This window comes from Synchiropus splendidus, chromosome 1 (genome assembly GCF_027744825.2).
Source record: "Synchiropus splendidus isolate RoL2022-P1 chromosome 1, RoL_Sspl_1.0, whole genome shotgun sequence".
Lineage (NCBI taxonomy): Eukaryota > Metazoa > Chordata > Actinopteri > Syngnathiformes > Callionymidae > Synchiropus > Synchiropus splendidus.
The window spans coordinates 19,751,188-19,763,665 of NC_071334.1; the positions used below are offsets into that span (position 1 = coordinate 19,751,188).

The 12,478-nt window shown below is 39.9% G+C and overlaps 1 protein-coding gene across 1 annotated transcript; it reads left to right on the forward strand.

The window, feature by feature from the left end:
• The first annotated feature begins 8,846 nt into the window (after nucleotides 1–8,846).
• Nucleotides 8,847–11,905, forward strand: glulb (glutamate-ammonia ligase (glutamine synthase) b). The gene is made up of 7 exons (XM_053853202.1): nucleotides 8,847–8,962; nucleotides 9,093–9,269; nucleotides 9,512–9,673; nucleotides 9,757–9,903; nucleotides 9,976–10,103; nucleotides 10,174–10,373; nucleotides 10,445–11,905. Exons 2-7 carry the CDS (start codon nucleotides 9,104–9,106, stop codon nucleotides 10,770–10,772), a joined length of 1,131 nt encoding a protein of 376 aa, XP_053709177.1. The 5' UTR covers nucleotides 8,847–8,962; nucleotides 9,093–9,103; the 3' UTR covers nucleotides 10,773–11,905.
• The last annotated feature ends 573 nt before the right edge of the window (nucleotides 11,906–12,478 follow it).

Genomic DNA, 12,478 nt, shown 5'->3' on the forward strand with positions numbered 1-12,478 from the left:
GTCAATTAAGACGAGCACTAGGACGACTACAAAGACGACGACAACAACACGCACACGGTATGGAACCGTCCGCCAAACACGCCTGGCGCATTCCAAACTCAAGGTTACCGCAGCTTAGAAGCTTCCTTCAGCGTCAGGGGAGGGGATTAACAACACTGTTGGTTATTTTAAGGTGCAAACATTCATTCAAGTTGCATTAGAGGACATAAACACTGCCAATAAGCATCAGATATTCAGTCTTGCGGGCTCAACTTAGAACATTTATATGACTTATATGTCTGCCTCAGTCCTTCTTCCTATGAGACAAGTCTAAATCACAGGGAAGCATCCTGAAAAGATCAAGGCCAGATCAAATCAATGGGCTGCTCTTTCTGTGAGACAGCCGCAGTTGTACAGTTGTACTTGCACAGTTGTTGCGTCTCCAGACGACCCAGCTCCTCACTCGATCTCTCAGGGAAACATGCTCACCAGCAATGTTGTTTCGGATCATAGGGGTGGGAGAAACATGAATACATCAAGACCTTTGCTGTTGGGCTCAGCTCTGTCTTCACCTTCATCATGTCTTCATGAACACATGTCATCAAACCAGGACCGGACATTCCCATCCTTTTATAATGAGTGAAAACCATAGGTCCCGGGTGGACCTGAGCTCTGGTCGTGGCTCTCATGGAGTTCCTATTTAAAGGGGGCCACACACAAGGATTTTCAAAATCCTAGGCAATGTCATCTCTTGCTGATGGCCTACAGTCCGTTCCAGTCAGAAGCTCTTCCAACATACAAAGAGTTTTGGTTGTAAATATTGAACATGATTTTTATGAACGTCATCCCCCAAATTAAATCCTTACACCGAGACATAAGGGTTCTCTAACATTGAGGTCTCATAACAGCAAAATCAGGACAGAAACAGTTATTGTTATGTGTGTGGCCCCCTTTAGATGGAAACAAGATTCCACCCCAGGTAGAGGACTGGCAGGAGCAACAAAATACAGAGAGCCAACGTTTACTGTTTGCTAATACTTGAGTACACTGGAGTACAATTCAACACACACGAGCAAGTCACAACACACTTACAGAAAAATACTACAGGTCTATACAAAACGCAGTCATCAACACACACTCACTGAATTTAATAAACTCGGGGAGAAAACACAGTGTAGTCCAAAAAACATGCAAATAACCAATGAGAAGAGAGAAGACACAAATTACCAGTGAGGCGCTGGATAATGTCTGGTACAGCAAGTTGGAAGTTGTTTTGCAGAAACAGAGAGGGGAGGGGCGTGGAACAATACATACAAATTAAAATGAAAATGAAAGCATGACAGAACAAACAAAGTTTTAGAAAATAACAGCAAGATTTAGGATCAGAACATAATGGTGTTAGAGGGCCAAGATATCACTAACACCACGGAAGGGAAGACAAAGACGCAGTTTGTAAAAAGATATTTTATTTAAATATTATAAAAGGAACTACTTTTTTCTTCTAAAATGTTTTTCTTTTTTCACTTTGTATACAGTATGAGTGTTTATAATTGGGTTTTCTTTGTTTGTTTTATTTATTTAATAATAAGAAAATCAAATGCCAGATTCTTTCTTCCTTCCGACCTTCCTTCCTGCTGCCATTAGACCTCAGAGACATCTCAAAATAAAATCCATTCAGACCAAATTGTACAAACTAAAAATATAATTTATTGTAACCTAATGGGTTTTTTTGTACTATCACCACTCTTTGCTACTCTATCTTCTATTGTGTTTCTTTCATTTTGCGGAATTTCCTCTAGCAGGACTAATAAAGAAATATCTTACCAACAATTTCTTCTTCAACCTCAGTTAAATTGAATATTTTCACTTCTGATATTGTGTGATTTTCATCCTTGGTAATTGGTCATGAGCAGTCCTTCTGCACTCATGACATCATTGCCCGGGACATTTAAACTCAATCACAAGAAAGAAATTTCCCCAAGAATAGGCCGCAAACTGCTGCGTTTTGGTGGTACAGCTGCATTTGCAAAGTCGTCTGTTTCTGAAGTTTATTTGGAGCAAAACTTTCATGAGCCAAGTAGGATTAAGAATTCATCTTTTAAATCTGCAAATCTCTGGGCTGCATCTTCTGTAAAAACGAGTGCGGGTATTTTTGGCACACCTTTAGAGCAGTTAGAGGCTCCAGAGTTTCTCTCCTACCTGTAAGTGGAGCCTCATTTACAGTCACTTTCAGCGCCTCAGAGTAGCAGCCTGTGCTTTTCTGCCTCATTACTGGCTGAGGCTGAGCAGAGTGGCAGAAAATATCCACAGGGTCCCTAAATATTAATGAACTTCCCGCTCACAGGGGAGAAGCATGAACGTCTCTCGTTCTTTTCCTCTCCTTATTATGCTGGTTTGTTTAATTAAAAGAGTGTGTTTTAGGGAAATGAGCCGCTGTCGAGAGCCTCTGGGGTGGTCCGCACCGGAGGCGGGCTGCCAGGAGAGGAGAAGATAAAGCGGAGAGATTTGGAGCAGCATCGGCGATTTCAGTATTTCAAATAAATTTATTATACACCCATAATTTGATAGTGCAGCCATTTTGGGGTCAACTGTCCGAAAGAAAATTCATTCAATTGTGAGCCAAAACGTCTGAAAGTCAAATTGTTTCATTCTTTCATCCCACAGTCTGATGCACGACTGCAGAGCAATATTTTGCAGCTTCATACTTGACTTGAAAGTTCAGCAGACTCTACAATGATGTTGGGAAGGGCGCCCTATACTGACACCAATGGCAGCCTTCCTCACGTGGCTCTCCTCCTTACTGACAGTGCCAGAAAGTCAGCTTAAACGCAAATGAAACACACGGCTTTTTGTAGGGCTTTAAATAGCAATTGACACGTTGTTACACATAGAACAAAAGGAGCGCCATCCATTGGCTTCCCTAACCCCTACCTCTGTCTTTCTTTTACTTGAGGCAGCGTCCATGGGGGTCAGGATATGCCACTGGAAGGTGGAAGCTCTGCATCAATTGAAAACCCAGTTGATCAACATGTAACGCTGAAGGCTGCCTTCGGCGTCAGCATAGGAAGCAAAAGTACACTTTTCCAACATCAATATATTATGCCATAGAAATGAGGATGGGTTGGTTCTTATACATTAAAACATTAAAAATGAAAGTATTTTCAGATGGCATCATAAAATTGAATATTTCGGACGATAAGCAATGGATTTTAAAACGCGAATGAAAAGAGGAGCTAATACAATATGAAATTAAGGTGATTATGGTATATATTGAAACAGCAAACAAGCAAGGTTTTATTGAAACAAAACATAAAAAAGAAGTTGGATAAGAATAAATATGACAAAAACAAAAAAGAAAAGGGAAAATGTGTGTCAAAAACATCAGTGTAATAAATCAAGGTACTATTCAAGGAAAAAGGTTTACTTTTCTAGTAGATGAAAGGAATTAAAACAGGACAAATCCGATCATGTTCAGTGGGAACCAACTGTGATTTAAACCATTGGGTCTCATAACTTCATCTATTATAAGGACGATCATTTAAAATATCCCACCAAAGGTACGCATTCACATTTGCGCTCATAAGTACTCATCTGAATTATTTAAACTCAGATCTAAAAGACAAAAGTCAGTTGATTCAGCTGATGAAATGAGGTCTACGTGTGACATCATACCCAGATATAACATGTGTTTTGAGTGCCTGTCAACAGATCATCTGTCCCTCTCTAGACACTTGATAACAGACGCACACTTCGACCTAATTCAATTTTCTAAAATATTTATGGCCAAACTTCTTGGACATAAACAAAACAAACTACATTACTGAGACAAACCTGATGTTATGATACAGTGGGGGAGCAGATGTGGATGAATATACGGTCAAGCTGGATGAAAGTGTAGCCTGAGGCGGCTTCTGAATCCACGCAGCGGAGTCTTTCATCATTAATAGGAGCCGGGTATCAGATAGGATCATCTCCACCGTAACAAAAACCCAAGTAAACAGCAGAGGATCCTCTCTGCCTGCAATTCCTCCTCATTCTTCCCTAAACCTTCTTCTCTTTGTGGCACAGTATGAAGGCTTGAACAGATTTCTTTCTCCTCCTCTGTACAAGAGTGACAGGCCTGTGAAGAATACGGCCGCACTCGGATCCCAGCTTTAATTGCTTTTCAACAAAAGAGTCATTTGGACCAGGCACAATAGCATTCTCTGCTGGCTTGCCCCACTTTTTCCAGGAGGAAAGTTTTAATTCAAAGTGCTCTGTAGATTAATTTTCTGATATGTTAAACATTGTTCTGCATACTAATTGACACAGTTTTTTTTTTTATTGTGCCGCCATGTCTTTCATGGAAGGGTAATTAAAAAGGGGTCGATGAGGCTTTTATGGCGCATGTTAGAGCAGAAATTAGCCAGATAGCATTTCTGTGTGAGGGAGTGAAATGGCCCTCATTGCTCGCTTTTATGTGCCGCTTTTTATAGTTGCGCAAAAAATATGAAGTATAAGCGGGAGCAAATTATCAGAGCTATATATCTGTCGCCTGAAGTGAGCTACACACGCAGCAAACAAGACAAAGAAACACACCGATTCGACTAATCGGTGGAAATTTATGACCATGATTCGATTTATAGATACAACCAGTTTATGTATCACAAATGAAATTGTTATTCACAGAAAGTTTTCACCTGACACGTTTTATTGGCGCCAGTAAATACTTGGTTCATCTTTTTTATATTCATCCAGTCATTTTAATCTGCTTGTACATGCTGGGAGTGCAGGGCAGCAGCTGGAGTGAGGAGGCTCAGTCTTGCCTCTGTCCAGAAATCTCCCTCAGTTCTTCAGGGGAACAAGTGCTTCAAGGTCAAGCAAGGGACATAGTCTCTCCGGTGTGTCCTGGGGAGCCAAAGGGACTCCTCTCATTTGGAGACGCCGAGACGATGTTGCCAGGTTCCGACAAGGATCCATGGTCTCAGACTTGAAGCTTATTGTTGATCTTGGTGGGAAACCATTCTAGCTGATGCGACCATGAGCTGCACAAAGCCATGACGAGACCCAGAGGCATCGTTGTAACAGACACACATTCAATAATCCTCAAAACCTTTTATAGCCTCGAGTTACCAAATTTCCAGTTTGTCAACAAGGATCCTGAGACATTTTACTTCTCCCTCTGATTCCAGTCGATGGTGACCTCCGAGAAAGGGTGACACAATGAAGGACTTTACAGAGGTCTACACTAAATCACTATAGGAGCCATCACAGTCTTCAGTGGGAAAGCACATGGCTCAATGGTGAAGCCCATGCTTTAGTCACAACTTGAATCTCTGAGTTACGAACAAGACCCACATTTCCACAGGGCACACTGAGAATGCTGATTATCACCATGAAATCTAAGAGGAGGATGATCCTAACACACATGACTTGTGTGTCTCTTCGGAGTGGCCTGGTCACATGATCGGGGGTCACCCAACTCTCCCAACTGTCCCACAACCCCAACTAGAAACTAGAAAGTCCAGTGCTCCAAAACTCCTAATATTATCATTACCCAATAAATTGTTTTCAGTCAATAATAATTTAAAGTAAATTTGGGATGTTGAAGAGATGGACGGCTGTCAGGATTCTGCTGGACTTCAGTGGACAAAGGTTCCATATTTATTTGATTATAAACTGACAAACTTATGCACTTCCTGTTCGAACACTTTATAGAAATGTCACCGCCAACGTTCAATAGCAGCAACCACTTAATATCATGAGGACCAGCAGTCATAATAGCACCAGGAGTCCACTGAGTTGTATTTCAATGAATCCGGTCAAATATAATTGTCATTATTTAAATCATGTTCTTCCTTTAACTTTTTCTGCTTCATGGAGCTGTTGGATCACATCGCATCACGCACTGACCTCAGATTAAGAATCCCACTGCCTCTCTACTTTCATAACTCTGATCTGTCAAATATGGATAGTTGTGTGAGAATTGTCTTTAAAGGGTGAAAATCTACAGAACATGAAGCCTTGTTAACTACAAACTGTTATAACAGTTTCAACGAAAATGTATTTATGGTATTCGTAACCATAATTGAGCATTATTTCATGCGTTATTTTCTTTTCCAAATCATCTTAAGTATTTCATGTTTCACCCGATTTACCGTTTGTTGACGTTTTATTGTGTTATTCTCCTCGTCGTCGTAGAGTTGTTGTTTTTTTTTTCACTTCAAAGAAAATTTAATCTTCGTGAAACAACTGAACGTGTCATTCCGTCATACTTTTTTCAACACAGAGTAAGAGCGTCACCTTGTGGTTAGATTTAATTCAATAATTTCAACAATTTTAATAACAATTTAATTCAAATAAGTGGACACCAACGAGATGGAGTGAATTAATTAGCTTAACAGTTGAAGTTCACAAATATAACATTCCTGCACAAGCAATTATTAAACAAATTTATGCGAAATTTAAACTGTAAATATTACATTTTCAGGCATGTCAAATCATATGTCTGGAAGAACACCTCCAACCAATTCAACTATGTTTAAGAAGTATCTTTATTCATTATTCATATTCATTTCTGCAGAAAATACACATTTAAAATAATAATATTTTTAAAAAATAATAAGATTTAAAATGACTAATTTATAAAACTTTTAAGCATATAAACTGGTTGGCATTTTAATTTTGTTGTTCTTGTTACAATGACAAGTGAAATATCTTCTTTTTGTGCCAGAATGCGCTAATGCAGTAGAGCACCATGACCACTTGAGGCCGCACTGTATTTTCGGATCATATGAATGAACGTTTATTTCACCCTCCGTTGACATTAGTAACATTTGACATTTGCATTATATAGTGTCTGGTATATTACATGCACAATTTGCGTCTTGTCTTAATATTTTGGAGAAATTAAAAAGGAGCACAGTGAAGAACACAAGGTTTTATTATTGCAATTTTTGAATAATGGAAAGGACACATTTGACACTTAATGAACTAAATAAAAAAAGTGATTCATCAAAAAACAACATCTATTTAGGAAACCCATAGTAACTGTTGCTCAACTGGGCATGAATTTGTGTACGCACCAAGGCTTGAGAAAACTTTCGTAGAAGCCGGGTTACAAAATATGACAGTTGCTTTGAAGATTTTGACAATTACTGCCATATTATAATACAAGCTGGTAAATAATTCAATAACATGTAAATGATCCTTAGCAAGTTGTAAAAGGACCACAACCATGGAAAATCAATGAAGGGGCCTTGAATAAGGTTTGTAGGTACGCCAACATTTCGCAGCCCTTCAGACCCCACTAGACCATCTCCTGACCCACATTTCAAGCCCACTAACCAAACATGATGATTGAGGCAAATCCAAGCTGGCTCATCCATGATCATTTTTCTCAACATGTTTATTGGCCAATATTTCCATTGGCAACATGGGCTTGTTATTGTTGCAACACGTCCAGTGACCAGGGTTCTGTTACTAGAGAGCAAGTCATGGAGGGACAGCTTTAGTCAGTCAGAGCTGTCAGTATCAACATCAGAAACATTTCTGAGGAGCAGTCTCCGAGTTAGACTCTCAGCATGGGTTCAAGCCAGAAGAGAAGCACGATTGAGTGACATTATGTTGATGATTAGACTGCTATCATCTGTAGCAGTCATTTAAATAATCAATCGAATGAGGAAAGTCTTTTAAGAAAAGAAGTCATCAAGGTTAATCATGAGTGACTGTGGTCAGTGATGAGCTTATCATCTTCCTTCAATCAACCTAAACCTCACTTTCTTTTTCAGACTGCTTTTCCTGGTTTTTCAATTTCCACTATATTATAAGATGCCTTTGTTTTGAATTTATTCAGTCTTAGAAAAAATGTCCACTTTATTCCCATGGCAATCAAAATGAAGTCACAGAGTGCAATTTTTTTTTTTTTTTTTTTTTTTTTTCAAAATTGTCATGTTTACATAACCACAACAAGTACCATTTATTTGTTACAGACAATCTCATCTTAATCCTCATCTCTATAAGTGCAACATGAAAAATATGTTAATAAAATAATATAAATAAAAATGTTTTAATGTAGAATCCAGCCTGGTCAAGATGTTTTTATGACCCGTCCGGGGTGTATTCCTGCCGCCCAGTGATCGCTGGGATAGGCTCCAGCACTGCCCCGACCCTGAACAGGACTAGGCACTGGTTAACTGAAGATGCAAAAATGATACGAAGATCTGATTCTGACTTTCCAAATCTTCCTTATTTCTTTTATGCAAAGTTCTTTATAAGAATCATATCATTAAAGTTGTATTAAGTGCACTCCCCTATTGTCTATTCTTTCAGTTCCATGTGTAATGTGCTATATACATTATAAAAATACAATTTTAAATAATCTATAACCGCTATGTTTCTGGAACAAAGAATGAATTCAAATTACAGGCGATAAACGAGTAGAAAGTTGTCATGCAAATGCTGCGCCACCAGAGGACGCAGTTGACGCTGTTAAACCTGCTTAAGTTTTTTTTCTTATTATTTATTTATTTATTTATTTTCAATGCTGATGTTTCTTAAAGAGTACGAATGTAAACCATACTTAAAGAAATATTAAGTGTATTTTTTTAAATGTCACGAAATCAGAATTCACCGCTATTGACGCGGAACGATGAGGACAGAATCAGCATGATATGCTGGAATACATGTCACGTGACGGTCAGAAACAAAACTTCATGGCCCATTTATGCTTCAGCGCGACCCAACATTCACCGTTTTCAGATAGACGGCAATCTGTCACAAGTATCAACCGTGTAGTGGGGGAGACACTTATTTGGTCACGTGTCAGCACGTTTGGATGCTGACCAATCAGAAGCCGTGAATCTCCTCAGAAGCTCTATAAAGTCAGCTAGGCTCAACAAGTGGAGGAGGAATGAAACTAGAGACGCGATCAATGCGGAAAAACATTTCGTCTCTCTTGCGCTGATTCACTATATTCTCGTTTTAACATTGTCTTTGCCAGCAGGTAAGACTCCGTGTATATTGGCCCCTTTGTTTAGAGCAGTTATTGTTCTGTTCGACACTTCCGTTGTTTGTTTTGCTTAGAGGACGGGTCACACTTAAAATCGTTTTCTCTTCTCAACTTCTTTTTGAAGGTCTTCCCAAGATGGCCACTTCTGCAAGTTCCAAGCTCAGCAAACATGTCAAACAAGAGTACATGAATCTACCTCAGGGTGACCAAGTCCAGGCCATGTACATCTGGATTGATGGCTCTGGAGAGGGGCTGCGCTGCAAGACCAAGACACTGGATTTCAAGCCAACTTCAGTTGATGGTAAGAAACCAACTATCCCTACTTTGCATTGACAGTGATGCAGCAAAATGCATATGGAAGTGTGGAGACTCGGTTAGTTTTTAAGTCATTCTTCACAAGTGTGTATTACAATAAAACGTATTTATGAATCCGCTGCGTGCAAGTGCACTCGACGGATGTCGACTGAGAAGTTACAAGCACGCCTTCACCTCATTAATCGTAATTGGCTGGACTTGTCTTTTTTTTTTTTTTTTGTTCTCCAGAGCTTCCTGAGTGGAACTTTGACGGCTCTAGCACCTACCAATCTGAGGGCTCCAACAGTGACATGTTCTTGATTCCTGTTGCCATGTTCAGAGACCCTTTCAGGAAAGACCCCAACAAGCTAGTGCTATGTGAAGTCCTCAAGTACAACCGCAAACCAGCAGGTGTGACTCACTTGTGTTTTTTGTTTTTTAACTTCCACCCTTCGTCTTTCCTGGATCTCATTTCTGCCTTGAACAAAATGTAGAGACCAACCTGAGGCAGACTTGCAATCAGATCATGAGGATGGTGGAGGCTCACAGTCCATGGTTCGGCATGGAGCAGGAGTACACCATTTTGGGTACTGATGGACATCCCTTTGGCTGGCCGTCGAATGGATTCCCAGGTCCACAAGGTGCGTCAGCTGTTGTAGGTGATCAAAACTCCATTCTGCAACACGGAGTGCAAATGTCTCCCTTCTGTTCAGGGCCTTACTACTGTGGTGTGGGTGCTGACAAGGCGTATGGGCGAGACATTGTTGAAGCACACTACAGGGCCTGCCTATATGCTGGAGTTAAGATCTGTGGCACCAATGCTGAGGTCATGCCAGCACAGGTAATTCTGTTTGTTTAAACACAATTTCAATTTTTTTTTTTTTTTTTTTAAAGCAAATGTTCTGTTTCAGTGGGAGTTCCAGATCGGCCCTTGCGAGGGCATCAACATGGGCGATCATCTGTGGGTGGCTCGCTTCATCCTGCATAGGGTGTGTGAAGATTTTGGTGTGGTGGCTTCGTTTGATCCCAAACCCATCCCAGGAAATTGGAATGGTGCCGGCTGCCACACAAACTTCAGCACGAAAGAGATGCGAGAAGACAATGGCTTGACGTAAGCGTTCATATGTTCCGGGCGTTTCAGTGATCAAATGTGCATCTAAAACACGTCTCCCTGATATTTAGGATCATTGAAGAGGCAATTGAACTGCTGGGGAAGAGACACAGGTACCACATCCGAGCATACGATCCTAAAGGAGGGCTGGACAACGCCCGACGTCTCACTGGTCATCATGAAACCTCAAACATCGACGAGTTTTCGGCTGGCGTAGCAAATCGTGGAGCCAGCATTCGTATCCCTCGTGCTGTGGGCCAGGACAAGAAGGGCTACTTTGAGGATCGCCGTCCCTCTGCCAACTGTGACCCATATGTTGTCACTGAAGCTCTGGTGCGCACTTGTATACTCAAAGAACAAGGAGAGGCAGTAGTAGATTACAGTAAACAAGCTGCATGAGGAAGAAGCACCTCGTCTTATAGTAGTCTACTTGAGCTATGCTTTTAGGTGGGTGAGGGTTTCTCTTTTTATACATACGAAATCAAACTGGTGTTGCATCATATTTCCTTTAAATAAGTTTAGACTTGTATGCAATTTTTAAATATATGTATGGATTAAGTGTTGATTGTGCTACAGCAGAATTTGCCTGCTGAGCTTTTAACATTGACCCCATGTCAATGTGGTGAGGTCATGAGGGTGGACAGCAGCCCAAACTTTTATAATGTGCATCTGTATTTCACTTGTTATGATTAATGAAACAAATAAACCACCCTTTTTTACTCCTGTACTGACTCATACACTATAAATAAAGAAAATTACGCGCAATACTTGTCCAGGGCCACCTGTGGTCCACATGTGGATCATTGTTTATCTGGCCCTCTTGAAGTTGAATTAACTACCAACACTTTTTTTATTTTTATTTTTTTGCAAATGTTGGTACATCAATTAACACGCAATACAGCTAGCTTGGAAGGCCTGCTGGTGATCATTGCATTTACACGTCCTTACACTGTACAAAATGGTGTTAACTGTGAAAAAACGGCAATTGTCTATCCATCTATCAGCCAAACATGTTAAAGCTCACAGAACAAACTTTGTTGATCAAATATTAAAATCACGATATTTGTGAGTGCGAGCTTGTATATTTAAAATGTATGTGAAATTAGGCATTGCACGACCACTGCGTGTTCAGGTGAGGGGTTGAAGTGATTCTTTCTGGATTCTCTAGCTGTGGTATCTAGGTCACAGTTTTGTGTTTCAGGTTTCACATGGCATGTTGTCACTAGTTACATTTCATATTCCTTCCAGTTTTTTGAATAAATGACAAATGCATTCACGGCTATGCCTTTTATTGTGCCTCATATTTATTTATTTACAACTTGAGGCAAAGTATTCCCAGATGTTCTGCTTTCGAGTGATTTTTGCGCATGATTCTAGAGTGAAATATTTTTTAACATTTTGATGTGCTGCATTTGCTATTAAAAAGTTAAGTCTTCTTGCATTATTGTTCAATATATTTATATGTACTGAAGATCATCAATTGTAATGTTTCTGTCTGAACATTTACAGTATAGCTTGATAGAATATTGTAACCACTCTGAGTTTATTTTCTTTACTGTACAAGTAGGTGTCACAAGTAAATACAAACAATTGTGGCAGTTGTGGAGTAAAACATGCTTCATTCATTGTGAAAGAAGCTCTCCAATCTTTGGCTGCAGTTTATCTCGCTTGGATTGTTGACAATATGTGCACGTGTGACTGTTGGCAAGGTTTACTCCTGCGTTGCAGAAGTCGAACCAAGAATAGCACACTGACAGTCTGGTTTGGGCTTGACAGGCCCTGACCTTGTACCTAGAAAGCAATATTTTTTATCCTTTTTCTCAGTTTTAATTGTTTGGTATTGATCTGTTATTTAAAGCTTTAAAGTGTGAATGTGAGCCTTTTGTACAAGGGAAGTTTAAATTGAAATCAAGTCATTATTTACAGGTTGATTACTGCCAGCCAGTCCAGAAAAAAGTATTATTTCATGTGACATCCTTCAGCAGCTCTATTTTTTTCGAAATGCTCGAAATACAAGCAGGTATATGAAATTGTTGTGAAGCTGTTGTTTCCATAACAACGGGTGCAAGGAAGTGCGGGGGACACCCGCGATGGACTCAGTGTCA

Bases quoted from the DNA above. Each gene is read 5' to 3' on its own strand.
- glulb (XM_053853202.1), top strand. From the start codon at position 9,104: ATGGCCACTTCTGCAAGTTCCAAGCTCAGCAAACATGTCAAACAAGAG. The intron at 9,270-9,511 runs GTAAGAAACCAA...TTTGTTCTCCAG, and splicing joins CAAGCCAACTTCAGTTGATG to AGCTTCCTGAGTGGAACTTT. The intron at 10,104-10,173 runs GTAATTCTGTTT...GTTCTGTTTCAG, and splicing joins CTGAGGTCATGCCAGCACAG to TGGGAGTTCCAGATCGGCCC.